General features: G+C 46.0%; 2 protein-coding genes and 1 long non-coding RNA gene across 16 annotated transcripts in view; 1 reads left to right on the forward strand and 2 right to left on the reverse strand.

Moving 5' to 3' along the window:
- PPIP5K1 (diphosphoinositol pentakisphosphate kinase 1) overlaps positions 1-13187 on the reverse strand; it is a 53096-nt gene extending 39909 nt beyond the window's left edge. For 6 of the 12 annotated variants that reach the window (XM_027766098.1, XM_027766096.1, XM_006162868.3 and 3 more), the window contains exons 1-18: positions 13131-13186; positions 10319-10415; positions 9878-10052; positions 9142-9337; positions 8380-8470; positions 8058-8143; positions 7592-7746; positions 7356-7457; positions 6756-6917; positions 6540-6661; positions 4721-4822; positions 4240-4326; positions 3539-3614; positions 3304-3413; positions 3137-3219; positions 2859-2990; positions 2579-2700; positions 2124-2306 (exon numbers count right to left, since the gene is read on the reverse strand). In XM_027766098.1, coding sequence (XP_027621899.1) covers positions 2124-2306; positions 2579-2700; positions 2859-2990; positions 3137-3219; positions 3304-3413; positions 3539-3614; positions 4240-4326; positions 4721-4822; positions 6540-6661; positions 6756-6917; positions 7356-7457; positions 7592-7746; positions 8058-8143; positions 8380-8470; positions 9142-9337; positions 9878-10024 — 1956 coding nt within the window. In that variant the 5' untranslated portion in view covers positions 10025-10052; positions 10319-10415; positions 13131-13186. Of the gene's footprint in view, positions 1-2123; positions 2307-2578; positions 2701-2858; positions 2991-3136; positions 3220-3303; positions 3414-3538; positions 3615-4239; positions 4327-4720; positions 4823-6539; positions 6662-6755; positions 6959-7355; positions 7458-7591; positions 7747-8057; positions 8144-8379; positions 8471-9141; positions 9338-9877; positions 10084-10318; positions 10416-13130 lie in introns of those variants that run through there. The other 6 variants (XM_027766094.1, XM_027766097.1, XM_006162862.3 and 3 more) reach the window with 3 other exon arrangements.
- A 1227-nt stretch (positions 13188-14414) lies between these two features.
- LOC114004981 (uncharacterized) lies at positions 14415-17643 on the reverse strand. The gene is made up of 3 exons (XR_003546921.1): positions 17559-17643; positions 17132-17306; positions 14415-14526 (listed from the first exon to the last, which is right to left on the reverse strand). It is a non-coding gene; the product is annotated as an uncharacterized LOC114004981 (long non-coding RNA).
- Positions 16550-17718, forward strand: part of CKMT1A (creatine kinase, mitochondrial 1A) — an 8029-nt gene continuing 6860 nt past the window's right edge. The window contains exon 1 of one of the 3 annotated variants that reach the window (XM_006162857.2): positions 16550-16880. The gene's annotated coding sequence lies outside the window, so the exon portion shown is untranslated. Of the gene's footprint in view, positions 16964-17115; positions 17158-17718 lie in introns of those variants that run through there. The other 2 variants (XM_006162856.2, XM_006162858.1) reach the window with 2 other exon arrangements.

A 17718-nucleotide genomic window follows, 5' to 3' on the forward strand; every position in this document is an offset into this window, starting at 1 on the left:
GAGGGGCGATTTCTCACTTTCTGTCTCTCTGTCTCTATCTTTCTAGTGAGCACATGCATCCTATAGCAAAAATCTCTCAACAACAACAAAAAAAACTTTTTAAAAAAGAATCTATCAAAAAGTGAGAGAATGGAAAAGCACTGCCTGAATACAAGAGAACAAGGACAATTGTGCTGGGTAATGGCGTCCATGTGGTTAGTATCTGAAGCAGTATACCAGAGTAGTTACAACTTGGGATCTGCAGTTAAGATTCCTTTGGTTCACACTAACTTAGAAAAGTTGCTTAAATTCTTCTGAGCTAGGTTTCCTCATCTGTAAAATGAGAGAAAAGAAGTACAGGTCCACAGTTCTTATGGCGGGTTAAAGATAAACATTAATTCTTTCTCTCTCTTCCCTTGCATCTGGCCTACCCCTGTAAATGCTTAACCAATAGAAAAACAACAGTTATAAAGTGTTCACTCTATACTGACATTTTTTTTTCAAGAATTATTTTCTTCTTATTTATTGTCATTATTTCATTTTTAAATTTTCTTCTAAAATTTACCAGAGAGAGACAGAGAGAGAGAAGGAAAGTGAGAAAGCAAGCTGCCAGGTCCAGGACTTGAATCACATCAACTATGTGGGAGTCCAGCCGCCTTAATCACCACACCACCTGCCAGCCCCCGACATTTTATTTTTTTAAGAGTTATTTTATTTAATTTTATTCATTGTCATTTTATTTTACTGAAGTTGACCAGAGAGAGACAGAAAGAGAGAAGGAAAGTGAGCAAGCAAGCTGCCAGGTCCGGGACTCGAACTGTGGTCAGACGTGTGGGAGTCCAGCAGTCCTAACCACCACACCACCTGCTGGCCCCCATCTACACTGACACTTTAAAAAAACTTGGAAGCATCTACTTTTGAGGAATCTTACACTACCATTTAATAAATGCAGCTACCATGCTAAATATCACGTGAAAGAAAAAAATATATACATGTGGAGAGGAGCAGCTCTGAGATTACAGGGAGGGCATGAAGAAGGAGAGAGAGAGAGCCAGCCATCTAAGAGTCCCACCCAAACTCCCAGAGCTTCCAGCCCCAGTCAACATCAGGAGAGACCCCAAGCAAGAACTGAGCCCAGAACTGTGAAAGATAGTAAAATGGTTGTTTTAAGTTACTAAGTTTTGGAGTAATTTTTCATATAGCAATAGATAGCTGAAACATGCATTTATTCAAAATCCTGGAATCCGCTGTATTTAGGAACTGAGAATTTGGGGGACTTTACAAGATAATATAGTGTACGTTCCAGGTGTTATTTAATACTTCAGCAGGGCCTAGGGAATAACACAGTAATATTTTTGCAGCAAAATACATGACTATTTACACTATAGTGGGATAAATAAGAGTTATAAATAGTCTTAAGACAGTTCATGCCAGGTTTGGCTGCCAAATAAGTCTTGATGCCAAACTTACAAAAATCTTTTCAGGTTACAGATGGTAGCGAAGTGGTAAAACACAATGCTCTTTGAGGCATGTGTCCATGATTCAGGGCTGGCTGAGGCTGAGGGTGGATTGCGGTGCCAAGAAACTGTTGGGGAGCTGTCTCTCTTTCTCTTTCTCTGTCCCTTTCACTAATTAAAGTCACAAATAAGTAAAACTCAGAAAAAAAACTCTTTAACTTTTAAAATTATGGTTAGGGGGGAAAAAGCAGTTAGCGTAATGGCTATGTTGCTGGACTCCCATGTAGTAGACTGTGGTTCGCGTCCCAGACCCGGTGGCTTAGAACTCACACCGGGCGTGTGTGCGTACGTGCCCAAGATCCCGAGAGGAGAATGGAGGAGAAGGGATTACGGTGTGACCATCCCCCCCTGGGGGGTGATTTCTCGATTTCTGTCTCTCTGTCTCTGTCTGTCTGGCAAGCGCATGCGCCCTATAGCGAAAAAAACTCTCAAAAAAAAATTATGGTTAGGAGATTATAGACCTATATTTATCTCGAAGGGTTGCTATGAGGATTAAATGAGATAACGTAAGAGGCCTAAAACAGTCCTTGGTGTGTAATAAGCACTATTATTATTGATCACTCTATTTAGAATCCTAGGAATTTGGGGCCCAGGGTATTAGGGGCCCAGAGAAAGGGACAGCCTTACCTGGTCATAGTCCTCAGGGCCAAAGGGCGCATCTTGCTGCAAAATATGGTGCAGCCGAGCCTTCACCCGGTGCTGGCAGCTACTCAGGGAATCACCGTCACTGTCCAGGAGCCCATTCATGTTGGCGCTCTTCACCATTTGTACCAAAATGGGTGTCAGCTCTCCTTCTAGAGCCAGAAGGCCCTGGAGAGGGAAGCACAAGATCTATTAGTTTCCCTTTCAGGCCCATTCTTTAGGCCTAGATGGTCCCAGAGAGCAAACAAAGCTGGCTTGAAGGGGTGGGGTATAGGTCACGGGGCCTAACTCCCACTACTTATCCTAAGGAGTACAGAATGGTGTCAGACACAAGCAGAAACTTCTCTGAGCTGACATATAAACACCCTGAGATTTCCCAAGAACTTCTCTGCTTCTCTACCTAGGGGAAGCTGGGCCTGTGGAGGAAATTTACTATGCACCTTGGCAAAGGCGGCAGCAGTCATCTGGACACGGCCCTCGTCAGAGGCATAGATCTTGAGATCATGGCGGAAAGTGCTGTGGAGACGAAGCAGCCCACAACCAGGGAAGCCGGCATAGTCACCTGGGACGAAGGGAAGACCAGGAATGAGCAGCTGGTAACACTCACATGCAAGAGAGAATGCTCACTTCCCCTCCAGCTTCCCCTTTGCCTCATTTCCCCCAGCTTGTTCTCTAATCGTCTTATCCCAGCCCCGCTAGGTATTCACCCCCAGCACTCACCCTGTCCTCCAGGGTACATGCAGCGGAAAGCTCGCCCCAGCTCCTCAGCCTGCACCCGGCCAGCAGGAGTCAGCTCTCCCCCCCACTTCAGTACCAGCAGCAGAGATGGGGCCAGAGCCTCCCTCTGTGGATCTGCAGGAATAAGGGGCAGTGAACCGGTTTGGGTTGAGGAAAACAGTGGGCATATCTAAACACTAGGTCTTCTAAAAAGACCAGAAAGGTAATTTGGGGTAGAGATTGAAGGACAGGAGATTTGGGAAGAGAAAATTATATCTTACCTTGCCCCTCATTAGAAGCTTTTACACCATGAGGGTAGTAAGTCAATTGCACCTTTCGATTAATACCTGAGAAGTGACCATACCTGTGGGATAAAGTCACAGTTTACTTTCTGCCCCAGCCTCTCGATTCTCAGTTATTAACTCCCCTTTGCTATCCCCTTTCTCACATCTCCAGCACAGACTTCAGCTGCTCTAATTTCCCAGTCTTCTCCTCGATCTCACCACCTGGTTCTTTCTCCAGTTCAGCCAACAACAGCCTTGTGATGTCCAGCACCTCCTAGGGAAATAACGGGGTACCCATGCATGAGGCCAAGTCCTAGCCAGTTACCCTTCCATCAAGGCCCCAGTTCTAAACCCTTCTTCTCACAGCACTATGCCTTCTGGCCAGATTCACTACTTTACCTGGAGCTGCTCAGGTCGTTTGAGTTTTAATTTTCCTGTCTTGTAGCCACCATGTTTTTCAAATAGAGTGAAAAACCTGAAGAAGCAAGGAGAAGCTTTGATGTGAGGTCCAATGCCAAAGCTTCTGGGAGCTGCCCCAACCCACTCTCCCTTATAAAAATGTATTGTTCCCCCTTATTTTTGCCAGAGGGTGCACACACTTACCAGAGAGAGAGAGGAAGAAGCACCCCCCAGCAGGGTGTGGTCATGCCACAATCCCTTCTCCTCCATTCTCCATCCTATTGGAATTTGGGGTATGCATGCACATGAACCTGATGTTTTGTCTAAGCTTCTGGAGCCAAGATTCCAACTGCACAGTTGGCCGGGTGGGATTCAGCTCCCGTAACCACCAAGTCACTAAAATAGGGCTGAAGTCAGTTCAGTGCCCTAGTGGTCATGGCAGCTGGATACTACATGGCTGACTGTGTGGTTCAAATCCAAGCCCTGGTGACTTAAAAAGAATGCTGGTACATTTATGTACATGGCCAAAATCCTGACAGAATGGGGAAATGGAGAAGGGACTGCAGTATGATCACACTCCACTGGAGGGTGCTTTGTCCTCTCGCTCCCTCTTTCGGGCAAGTGTACATGCCTTCAGAAAAAGAGAGAGAGAGAGAGAGAGGGCCAAAAGCTTTTTCTCTAAATTAGGACACTCTTCTTACCTTGGATGTGTCACCTCCATCTTCATCTTCTGCTTGGGGGTACGATCCCCGTGACGGATAATTGCAATGACACAACGAAGTTCCATCCTAAAATTGGAATGTTATCAGAGCCTCTCCCCAGCTCCTCACCCATACCCCACCTTCCTGTCATCACATCCTACTTGGCATATCAAAGAAAGGAATAAAAGCGATCCAAGACTAGGAATCTAAGTGAAGAAGATAACCTAGAAGCTGCCCAGGCTCCATCAGTCCTCCCCAGCCCCTCACCCATAATCCACTTCCTGTCATCACATCCTACTTGGCATATCAAAGAAAGGAATAAAAGCGATCCAAGACTAGGAATCTAAGTGAAGAAGATAACCTAGAAGCTGCCCAGGCTCCATCAGTCAGACAGTGCAGGGTCAGAAAGTGACCACTGGTCTAACTTAAGGAGTCCTACGTGTCTTAAGTGGGTTTCCCCAGAGGTTTTACTTTTGCTTACATAGTGCCAGACGTGGTAGGGACAATGGGAATGTCCTCAGCCTCTGTGGGGATGGACCATGGAATCTGGAACTGTGGGGCAAGTTCCCGCATTATGGTGTTCCTAAGAGAAACATGAAGAAGCTGTGTGAAAATGAATAAACCAGAGCTACTAATATGAATGAAGGTTAAAAAAATAAGCAAGCTGCAGATGAATATGTTAGTATTAAATCTAAAAACAAGCAAACAATACTCCCATATATATAGAAAAAATATAAGTAATATGTGGAAATTACAAACACCAAATTAAGTATTGTGGTTCCTTCTAGGTGAGGGGAAGGGGTTGTAACCCAGGAGGAGTATATAGGGATTTCAACTATAGTCTTAACATTTTCTTTCTCACTTTTTTTCTTTTTTTTTGGAGAGGTTTTTGCGTAACCCAGGAGGAGTATATAAGGGCTTCAACTATAGTCTTAACATTTTCTTTATCTCTCTTTTTTTTTGGAGAGGTTTTTGCTATAGGACACATGCGCTCGCCAGACAGACTGAGAGAGACAGAGAGATAGAAAGCGAGAAATCCCCCCCCGGGGGGGATAGCCACACCCCAATCCCTTCTCCTCCATTCTCCTCTCGGGATCTTGGGCATGCACACACATGCACTTGGCGTGATTTCCAAGCCACTGGGTCCAGGATGCGAACCGCAGTCGACTACATGGGAATCCAGCGACATAGCCATTACGGTAACTGCTGGTCCCTCTTTCTCTCTTTTTAAATTTGCTATAGGGTATATGTGCTTGTTGGAGACAGAGAGAGAGAGACAGGGAAAATGAGAAAGCACTCCCCGGGAGGAAGGGCCATGCTATAATCCACTCTCCTCTCAGGATTTTGGGCACATACTCATATGTGCCTGGCATATTTTTCAGGTTGTTGGGGTCTGGGATTCAAACTGCTCAATCGGCCATGTGGGATCCAGCTGCCCTAACCACCATGCCACTTTATCTCTTAAACGATGAGGTAAAGAGGTGGATGTTCACCATATTTATCATTGTGTGTGTTATTTATTTTAAATAAACTTATTTAATTAAAAGTTAAATGACAGAGAGAGTGCATGGAAAAAGAAAGAGTTTTCCTGACAGGGTCATACCACATCATGATGCTTCCTGTCTCAGCCTCTTAGGCGGCCAGGATAACAGGCACACATTACTGTGCCCAGCCTGTTTAAGTCAGGCCAGGAATGAAACCCAGCCTCCGTGTGACCTCAGCCTCACACAGCGGCGATTCTGCTTATGCCACTGTGACTAGATCCCTTACACATTTTTGAATGGCTTAAATGTTATGTGATAATTTTTTCTTAAAGTCTAGTTGCAGAACAGTATTATAATGTGACCATCTTTTAGGAAAAAAAAAAAAAAAAAAAAGGTTTGGGGCTGGCAGGAAGCGTGGTATTTAAGGCAGCTAGACTCCCACATGGCTGACCACAGTTCAAGTCCCAGATCTGGTAGCTTGCTTTCTCACGTTCCTTCTCTCTTTCTGTCTCTCTCTAGTCAGCTTCAAAAAAAAAAATTAAAAATAAAATAATGACAACAAATAAAATTAAAAATAATTATTTAAAAAATACAGTTTGTACATAGTAGAAAAAAGACAGACTGCTATGTCTAAAACTGTTAATAGTAATTATTTCTGGGGAATGCAGTGTTGGGAAGGCAAGGAGGGTGAGAAACCTTTTTCCTTCTTTTCCTTTTTCACTTTGAAATCATTTTTGTAACACTTAAAATAAAGCAGAAGCCTTAGAACCCTCTTCTCTAAGCCTGTCTCCCAGTCCACACCACTGTGTCTCTTACCCCAGAATCTTGGCACAGTCATCATAGTATTTCATGGAGTTCTTGACAAAGCTGAAGCCATTGACATCACACACAAAGGAGTGACCATTGGCACGAAGAAGGTCAAAGCCACAGACTGTTTGCTGCGGAGGAAAGAGGTAAGATGAGAACGAGAGAGCCGGTCTTCCTTCCTAGCCCCGCTTCTGTGTTTCCCACAGCTCATGGAACTTCCTCTACCTTAAACGCCACGCAGACTTTCCTGGCCACCAGCTTTTCCATGGCAGTCAGCATGACTGGATATCGAATCTCTTTCCCCTCACTGTCTCGTTCGACCTTCCCATCCAAAGCTGGAGATTTTCTAGCTTCGGCATGGGCATAATCTGGCCCCACTGTATACACCTGCGGGTACATAGCATCACTGAGTATGCCCACTGCTCACCCTGTATACGAGAAGACAACATGAGTGCTGGGTCTGTGCGCTAATTTCAGTTTTTAAAGCAAAAACAACAAGACAAACAAACCCCAGGCACTAAGAGTAAGGAGACAACATTCTTCTTACTGAGCCCTACTGAAGGTTTTTCAACAGGACTCAGCATTGTCATCTGGTCCTTATTAAAAAAATAACCTACCATTCTGCACGTAACCCTTGTTCTCGCTCTGATAGGGAAAATGTGAACGTCTACACCCCACACTTGTTATCTTCACCGAAATATGAAAGCCAATCACATCCACACTTCATTTCCGAGTACACCTCCTCCGTACACTTCCACCTGCCTCCCAATCACCCTACTCCCATCTAGACATTTGTATCACTCAGATCCCTGTATCCACCATAACCTTGACATCCGTGCCGTCTGTTGGCATAAACTCCTCATAGATGTACGATCCTGTTTTTCGGACGCTGCTCTCAGGAGAGTAAACGCTGCTTCGACTGCCAATCTTCAAGAGGAAAAGAAGAAAACAAATCTCTCAATCTTCCACCATGTCCCCAAATCTACCAGCTTCCTTCCCTATAAGCTCATCCTTGGTTTTCTACCACTCTGACTCCCCAGATGCTCAGATGCCTTCCCCACCTTCCGGAAGAGGCGCTGGCTTCCTCCTCCAGCCGAGCTGGGGTAGTAGATGTAAACGTTGTGGTCCTCTGCACTCACTGGCTTCTCCACAAAGGGCTTGGGAAAGACAGCGCCATTGACCTCCACCTGGTCTTCTCCTTCTACCAGGTTGCACTCTGAAAGGTGGGTGTGTGGTCATTCCTAGGGTCTAAGGTTGTAGAATATTTCCAAATTCCATTTTCCCAAGTTTTGATCTCAGAAACGCTCAGATTTTTATGACCTTATCTTAGTAATAGATATGATAACATCTATTATTGTATGTATAAGTCCCAACGCTCTGTCCAAAGACCCATGGCTCTAACCCTCCCCACAACCCAGTAAGCAAAGCCCCACTAGAGTGGCATGTAGGAGACACCTGGTGGATAAAGAGCTGGGCTAAGTCACAGGAAGCAAGCTAGGGCAGGACTGGGTAGGGTCAGTAACTCACCTTCAGGCCGGGCAGGGTCACGGTTGAGCACAGCATATCGAGGCAGATCGATACCCTCCTCCTGCAGGATCCGGTACACCTCCCTCCTGTCACCCCCGAATAAATTAGCTGGGAGAGGTGGAGGTGGTAATGACGTAATGACTAAGGGAAGAGACTGGGGATTTCATTTGCACAGGAATTGGAAGACACCAGGGCACAGAACTCAGTAGGATATGGTACAAAAACTAAGCATGGTTATTTGCATCCGCCCCTCCCAGAGTGAGTTTCCTAAATGGGCATGATCTCACAGCCACCCACCTCTCAGGTCAACAGAAAGATATACCTATCTTGGATGTAATACTGCATGGCCAGATCATTGATAAGAAAGGGGTTTCGAAGTTTGGAGTAAGCAACAGCTTTGTCCAGAGGAAAGCCTGGAACGAAGAAAGGAAACAAAGAGACAGAGTGAGAGAACAGCAAGAAAGATAAAGGGATGGCTAGCTGCCGCTGAGCAACCCTACCCACCCAACCCATCACTCTCTTTCTGCCCAGCTTCCCAAGTCTAGGATAGTCATCAGGAAAAAAGTAAAAATATGAATCATTCTCGGTGGGGGTTCCTTTTCGAGACCTAATTCTGTAAGAGATTCTAAGAGCTTTAGAGCTGAGCTTAGACTGTGGGCCATAGGGCCAGCTCCATAGATTGGTAGTTAGGGGTGTCAGATCCCACATGGCTGACCGTGGTTTGAGTCCTGGCCCTGGCAGCTTGAGGAGTACATCATGCGTGTGTGTGTGCCCAAGGCCCTGATGGGATGGAGAAGTGGAGAAGGGAATGCAGCACGCCTTGCCCCATTAGGGGTGCATCCTCCCTCCTCCTTTTCTCTCTGGAAAGTACACGCACCCTCTCGCAATGAAAAAGTACATATATATGGGACTTAAACTACTTTAACAACTCCTTCAAGATCTGGGGAGAGCAAACCCCTTTGGACTGTTCTCTTGGGTGTCAGATCTGATGACCTTTTTACTAAGGAAATAAGACAGTAAAAACCATTTCCGAATTTAGCATTCTCACCACCATTCTTTCCTAGTTCCCTTCCCAGACCCTAACCTTTGGAGTGGAACGAGATGAGGCAGTGGCAAGATGGCCAGTTTTCTACAGGTTCGTTGAGGATCACGTCTTCTCCCAGGATGATAACAGTCAGGTAGTCAAACCGGCAGAGTCGCTCTAGGATCTGGGTCATTGGTTTGGACTTGGACTTCTTGGTCATGGCACAGATGCCAACAATGATTTGAGGCTCAGGAGGCTACAGAGAGTAAGTGCTATTAGGAACTCAGGAGCTTCCCCTACATCATCCCCACCAGGGAACACTGCCTCATCTCCTTAGGGCACAGAGTTTCTTGCCAACACAGTCTAGGGATCAGCAGATGGTGTAATAGCTATGTCTCTGAACTCTCACGTAGTCAACCATGGCTCGAGTCCTGGACCCGGTGGCTTAAACCTCACACTGGGTGCATGTGTGTGCGTGCCCAAGATCCTGAGAGGAGAATGGAGGGGAAGGGATTGTGGCATGGCCACTCCTCCCCCAGGGGGTTCGTTTCTTGTTTTCTGTCTCTCTCTCTCTGGCAAGTGCATGCGCCCTATAGCCAAAAAAATCTCTTAAAAAAAAAAAAAAAGGCAATCTAACCAATCTCCATTGTCCCTCCCTTAAACTAGGAAAGGACCTGTTTATGACCAGGAGTTGATGCATTTGGAAAAAAACAGAGAAGTGTTATTCACCCAATGGAATCGAGCTCTGTATGATAGGAACCCCAATGCCAAGTTACATCATTTCCCCTAATCTTACCACTTCATCCTCCTCGTCCTCAAGGAGCTCGTTGTCACTCTCTTCTGTCCTCATGCCTATTCCACGGGTGCCCAGCCCCTCATCTCCAGCTCCGAGGAAGAAGTGGGCTGTAGTGCTCTCACCCTCACTGGCCATCAATGACCACATCCCCGCCGGAGCACCCACTCATCCCGCTCTGCAGAGAAGGTACCTCATCAGTTCAGAATCTAAACCAGTGGGTGGGGATGGGATGGGGAATGAGAAATGAGGGTATTACTAGGGTACTAGGAGAAACAGGAAACAAAGCTATAGGGAGTAGGATAAACAAACAAAAAAGGCATGTGGCCTGTGACATGAAATGACTAAAGACTCATTCAAAAAGGCAGGGACTCCTTTTTCTTCCCTCTTCACCCTCTCCCCCCACCAACAAATAGGGAAAAGGGTCAGGAAATTAACCCTTACAGTGCTGGCATGTCCCTGATTCTGCCATCAGGAAACAACATGAGCTCCAAGCAGCACAAGGGAAAGGCAGGTCCTTGGGGAAGGCTACTGTTGATTCCTACCAGGAGAGAGGGTTAGAGCGACACTTCAGATTTTGGATTCATTCCACAATTGCCCTTCTCCACCTCCCCACAGTAGTGCTGAGCTCCAGGGTTTAATTTAAGGGCAGAGGAACAAGAGAGCTCAGTTGCCTTTGCCCTTAAACCCCATCATCATTCCCACCAAGAATTAACTCAAAAAATATTTATTGAAGGTACTCAACGTTAAAAGCATTATATCAGAACATTAAAATCCCCCTATGTCCCTCTCTCACCTTCGCCCACTCTATCTTAAAAGACAGAGATGTCCAAATCCAGAAAATCTGTTCAAGGAGAGAGGTCTAGTGCTGACTGAAAGGCTGATACAGGCAACTATATAGCAACTTCCAACCCATTCTCAAACTGAAATGGCTTCTCTCTACTGTGATACTCCCTACCAGTGCTGGTCTAGGCCAAAGGAGCCACAGTGGGGGGAAAAATAATCCTGCCCAAAGCCATTTCAGTAACACCATCTTAAGACTTGAGGAAAAATGACCTGCCAGTTCCATTTCTGCATAAATATACCCAGAGTAGTGGTTCTCAACCAGCTATAACTTTGCTGCACAGGAAACATTTGGCCAGAGATGTTTTCGGTTGTCATAACTGGAAAGTGCTATTGGCGTAAGAGGTTAGAAATGCTGCTAAGGAGAACCAGCAGATGGCGTAACAGTTACGTGGCTGTTCTCCCACACAGCCGCAGTTCAAGTCCTGGACCCAGCAACTTAAAACTCAGGCTGGGTGCATGTGCGTGCCCAAAATCCCAAGAGGAGAATGGAGGAGAAGGGACTGTGGTGTGGCCATCCCCTCTGGGGGGTGATTTCTCACTGTCTGTCTCTCTCTTTCTGGCAAATGCATGCACCCTATAACAAAAATCTCTCTTAAAAAAATGCTGCTAACTATCCTAAAATGCATAGGATATCCTCCCAGAACAAAAATCTAGACCAAATGACAAGATGGAGAAACCCTGTTACAGAGAAACTCTCCTACCTAAGAAGACATGAGTAAGGATATTCTTAACCCACCTCACTGTTGGTAAAAAGGATAACTGAAAACAACTCACAAATAGAAAAATAAATACAATGTAACATATAGAAATGGTAGACTAAAAGTAATTTAAACAATGAATCAAAGCTATATGTAACAAATGGACAGTTTCCTAATGCAATCTACAGAAATATCCATGTTGCACATTTCCATTTGTATAAATAAATAATATTACATATAGCTGAAAACTGCATATATCATTAGTAGAAGCATAAAATCAAAGGCTGGAAAGAAAGACATCAAATTCATGATAGTGGTTACCTTCGAGGAGAAAGGAGAACAGAACTGAGGTAGATTAAAATGGTAATTATAACCTGATTTATAATGTTTATTTCCATTTTTATAAAGATCTGAAGTGAGTACATAAAAGGTTAACATCTGTTAATAGTGAATTGTAGGGATGCAAGTATCTGTTGTTATTTTCCAAAAATAAAATTGAGTCACACATCAGCAATTTTCCATGGTCTCCAAAAGTTCTCAGAAACACTGACGGATGACTCTAATGAAAGCCAGAAACTCTTCAAGCAAAGGAATTAATGTAGTCTTTTTCAATAGTCTTCCATAATTACTTTCTCTATTTTTATTGTAAACGCCTCCATTACAGCTAGGGTTTGCAGCGTTGACTAGAAATTGATAGCTGGCCTTTATACAGACTGTGACCTTTCAGGTTTCATGATCTGCTGTCTCTATTGCTCAGCCACTATGGGGGGCACAACATTCCTCAGTTGACATTTTCAGCTGTTTAATCACAAGTCTCCTGCACATACTCCCCCTCTTCGCTAGGAGGCTAGTTCTCTGAACTCCTTTTTAGTGACCTGACTCAATTTTCAAGACTTGTGGCATTTCCAAGGTCTCTGTGACTTAAGCAATTAGAGACACTCCATACTTTCTCTGAAGCAGGAGCTTCCTCTCTTGTTCAAGACTCCTATCCTCTGGGGACCAGTGGTTGGTGTGGTGGCTAAGGTGCTAGATACTCCCACAAGGCTGACCATGGTTCAAGTCCTAGATCTGGTAGCTTGCTTTCTCACCTTCTTTCTCTCTCTCTGACGTCAAAATAAATCAATGAGTAAACAAAATTAAAGAAACAAATATCTTTTTAAAAAAATAAAAATTCCTGGGAACCAGCAGTTAGCGTAATGACTATGTCGTTGGACTCCCACGTAGTTGACTGCGGTTCGCGTCCCGGACCGGGTGGCTTAAAACTCACGCTGGGCGCGTGTGCGTGCGTGCCCAAGATCCCGAGAGGAGAATGGAGAAGGGATTACGGCGTGACCATCCCCCCTGGGGGGTGATTTCTCGCTTTCTGTCTCTCTGTCTCTCTCTGTCTGTCTGGCGAGCGCACGCGCCCTATAGCAAAAACCTCTCCAAAAAAAATAATAATAATAATAAAAAGAAAAAATAAATAAAAAATAAAAATTCCTATCCTTTGCCCTTTCTTCCACTAAGTCCTTCCTGGTTTTCTACAAGTCCTATTCTTAAAATTCTATCACAACTCTGTAATGGGGGATGGTGAGTAATAGAATAGGGAAGAAGAGACTGTTCACAAATATAGGGCTAAAGACAGAAAAAAGGTCTAATTCATAGTTAACAAAGTGAAAATAGAAGCGTAACAGAAATAGCTATGAAATAAGCCAGGATTTATTTAGATGTACCTCTGGGAGAAGCTGAGGTTTCATGTGGTGTGCCCAGAACACTTTCATTTCCTATGCTCTTTTTTGCCTTTCTCCTCTCCTTCAAATGTGTGTTGTGAAAGAACACTTCAGACTCTACACTGGGCTAAAGGGCAGTCTTACTGCGGCCTGAATTGATATGAAGAAGAGGGAAGAAAGAGACAAGGAAGTAAGGCAAGGGGAAGGGAGTGACAGGTGGACAATCTTTTCAGGAACATATATGTTAAATCTGATCTGGAGAAGAGGGGAAAAGGAGAGTAAACTGTGTAACTTCTTTATCCCTTGGAATTTAGGGCTGCTTGCAGAGTCCTCAGATTCCTAATAACTGGGCAGTTGATGGAGGGATGGATCCAAGAGTGGAGAAGGGGAAACATCAATACAAATTCTAGGCAGGAATACTTCCAGCACAGAAAAGGTCCTGAGGCCAGCAAACTATCTGCTTCCTCTGTTCACCAGTGGACCCCTCACTTCCTTTGGAGCACAGTTTTTCATCCTTCACACATACCCTTTATGCTGACACTGATCAGCTGTGCTGCTGACCTGTTCTCAGAGTCAACTCACTCAAGATGCCTTTCCCCCAAATGCTATGAGGCCCTCGACACCCCTAACCACTCCTAACACTGCTGCTCTGCCGCCACCCCCAACTCCGTCGGTGGTCAACTAATCCAATTAACTCACCTAATCTCCCACTCACAGCTTGCCCAGCATTAAGCAGTTCTTCAGACCCTCCTACGTGCCCCCGCATCGGTGACATCTTCCTCCCGAGCCTCAGTGCCCCCACAAGGACTGCCCGCAACCCAGCCTTCCTCGCTCTAGCCCGCCAGAGGCTCACCTCTCCGCAGCCGTGGGCTCCGGAGGCTGACCCTCTCCCCGGGAGACCCCGCTCCCTCCCTGCCCGCGCAGGTCCCGACCACCCCGACCCGCTCCCCGGCTGACAGCACTCCCTCCATCACGCAGACCCTCTCGCGGACCCCCTCCTCTGTCCTCTCCTAACACAGCTCGGGGTCACGAACGCCGCCCTCCCATCCCGACTCCTCTAGCCTTTGCCCGCCCCCGCCTTCCCCGCCTCACTCTCCCTACGCTGACATTGAGGCCTCTCCGAAGGGCCTCTTTCTGAAGCTGCCCCGGCTCGGTACCAGCTACAGCCCTCAGGACCGGTCGAGCCCACTCTACCAAGCCCACCCCCTAAAATCACAGCGCGACTTCTCTGCGGTGCCACCAATCAGCGGAGGGCGCGCACCGGCAACAGAGTCAGGCTGCGTTGGCCGGCGCCTCTGCGCGGAGGAGGGTGGCCCCTAGTGGTTCTGGGCGGGGAATGCAACCTGATGCTCCCCTTCCTCCGATTTCTTACTGCGTCGCCATAGTCCAGAAGCTTGGTCTAGACAGAGATGTTCCAGTGTGACGAGGGGGTGGGGGGGACGAGATGCAGAGGAAGAGGAAGAGTTTGTGTCATTGCACCTCGTTGAAGGCAAAACCAGGTCTTCTATTTTTTTGTAAGACAAAACAGGATATGATATGCGTAGAGATCCAGCAAACATAGGTTGAAAGGGGAGTGATAGGGAGACTGGAGACAACGACAGATACAAGAAGTGGATGCAAAAGTTCAGAGAGAGAACAAAGAGGCTTATTTATGAAAATGATAAGAAAATGGATGGACACGGAAGACTGGGCAAGTTGATTCCTATTGCCACACCTAGCTTTTTCTCCACCCTCCAGACTTGAAACCAGAGTTGGCAAATCCTGGCCTTAGCAGCTGGGCAACCTTGGACAAGTCACAGAACTTCTCTGAGCATTCATTTTTCGCATCTATAAGAATAGGATTAAAAATTTAATTTATAGGACACTAATTTTGTGAAAGCATTTTGTATATATTTGTATTGCTCTGATGATGGTGATTATTATTATTTCAGTTTTGTTATAGGGCATGTGCACTCACTGGAGAGAGAGAGAGAGAGAAATTAATCACCGCCCCCACCTCCGGGGTGATGGCCACACTACAACTCCTTCTCCTTCATTCTCCTTTCAGGATTTTGGACACGCATGCACATGTGCCCATAGTGTCTTTTAAACCACCTGTCTGGGACTTGAACCGTGCAGTTGGGCATGTAGGATCCAGCCACCTTCACCACCACCACCTAGCTGGCCTTGTATAACTCTGATTATTATCCTTACATCTTCGTTTGGGTTTCCCTGGTCAAGACAGTTCCAAGTTCCCTGTTTCTTCCTTGTAATTTTAGGGGTCTTGCCACTTTTCCAGTGGAGTTCTTCATTGTACTGACCCCCCAAGTCTTCCCTAATGGAGATAGAGATGATTCTAAGACTGGCTCTAAGAAGAGATGTCTGTCTAGTTTACGAACTCAGGCTCATACTCCCTCTGCTTCTCCAACCCTTCAAACAAAGTATTATAGCATCTTCCAAGTGCTTCTCTTATCATCCCTCTGAAAATGTAGACGATGTGTCTTGTTATCATTGGAACAATCCAATTCAACATATATATTTTTTCATTGTAATTGCAAAATGCTTTAAAAAGTATAAAATATTGACAATAAACAATAATTATTAAATAAATCAAATACCATATATATTGATTACTCCCCATATGTTGTATGATAATATTTTTAAATAAGTATTAAAATTGCGCCTGTCAGAGACTCACAAGGAATAAGAAGAGTACACGAATGCATATGTTTTCTTAGGGACCATTATTCAGATTTAGGCAACTATTTTCCAAATTTGAGTAATTTTTCTACTTCTCTGTTGTATTTCTCCTTCCATAATTCTCTTTTCATCCCCGTCTCCTTAATCTTAGTAACTATCTGTCCTCTCAATCAAATAACAACCCTACTGCTCTAGATTATCTCCTTCCTTTATCTGGGTAAATATACTATATTCCAAGTAATTATATTTATTTATGCATAGCTTCTGCTTAATCTAGGTAATAAGCCCCCATAACACAGGCAACATTTTCCATCTCTCTAAGACTGATCACATTCCAACTACAGGACTCTGTCCAGTCTCTGATCATTGCTGTCTTACCTGGAAAAGAAGGACTCAGATGATAGGTAGATGCCTTCTAGAGATAACTCACAAATATGGAAGGCAGGCAAAGAGACACAAGTGAAGGGAATTAAGGGAATGGAAATTGGGTGGAATTGGATCTCCTCAGTGTGGTCAGAATACAGTGTGAAGGGACTTTCTCTTCCCAAATACTGTCTCTTAAGATTCCCAAGTATCTTACTGTCCTGCAGGAACACCCACAAAGTTGGCTGAGGAAGGGACAGGTGCCACCATGCCTACTCCACCTTAACAGTGAAGCCCCACATCCACTCCAGCATTCATTCTCCTCATGCCAGGACAAAGGTCAAGTCAACACTTAGGTCTGTAAAAGAGAAGACCTCTCACATCCAAAATTGGCCTTCATGAAGAGAGGGAGCATGAGAGAAGGGAGAGGAAAACAACAGACTCCCTGTCGACCTTATGCCCTTGAACACCACTTGCCTTCACACTCGGATTAAACAGCATTAGAGAGCCAAGAGAGGAAACACATGTGGTGCTTGGAGACCTGTGCCTGCCTGTTCCATCCCACACCCAGTCATCTCACCACACCCTTCACTTTACATTCCCCTCCAGCAGGGAACAGGGAGCTACAGAGAAGGAAGAGAAAGAAGGGGAGGAAGAGGAAACGAACAATTCCCTGCCCAACCCCCAGCTCACACCCAGTGCAACCACCAGGTAGGCACGCCTGCGGAGACTACTCAGAGGGAGTCCTGTGAGCAACAGGTTGGAGCCTGAAAAAGACAGAGAAGTACAAGAAGGTGAAGTAGGGGATGGGGAGGAGGGTGCAGAAGGCAAAAAGAAAGCGGGGGATCATTAAAGTGGAGACAGGAAATAGCAGGTTTGGGGGCAGAGTGGGGGTGGAGGACAACACAGATGGGATAAGAGTTACTATTTCCCTGCTTCCTCTCAGAGAATCCTTTCTGAACCTTGTAAGGAGAGCACAGGTGTGGAGGTAGGTGCTTTGGTCCTCTTCCTGGTTCTGAGCAAAGGTGACCTTGAGGCAGCGGGCGTCTTCCCAGTGTCTGCCTCTAACCCTGTGCTTTTCCCGTGTCTTCCTCTGGTATCTGTGTTTGTTCCGCGGTTTTCTCGCAGCCGCCTTCCCTGGGAAGATGGAGAGGTTGCTGGGGCAGGCCGAAAGCAGGGAAGAGGTTGGGCAATGTCACCCTTTCACACCCACAGAGCAGACGGATCGGGTTTCGGATTAAACTGAGGGAGTTTGGGGGAAGGGTATTCGGGTTTCGCTAGTCCCCATGGGTGCTGTCCTCTACTTGGTGCTGAAATCGGGGCAGCCCCATTCCAGGTGGGCTTACATCCCTGACCTCAGGGGTGCGAGACTCGGGTACCCCCAGTTACCTGGCTGGTGCTGCCCACTCCGCCCCCGCACACCTAGCGCTGTGGCAGGCGAGAAGGCGGGGCCTGTGTGAGCCCCACCCCTGGAGACTGCTGCTGGGGCCTCCCTCTCCTCCGCCCTCCGCCCGCCTGCCCGCTACTAGCTCATTGCGCCCCTCCTGCA

The sequence above is a fragment of the Tupaia chinensis genome, unplaced genomic scaffold, assembly GCF_000334495.1.
Source record: "Tupaia chinensis unplaced genomic scaffold, TupChi_1.0 Scaffold141044_1, whole genome shotgun sequence".
Taxonomy (NCBI): Eukaryota; Metazoa; Chordata; class Mammalia; order Scandentia; family Tupaiidae; genus Tupaia; species Tupaia belangeri.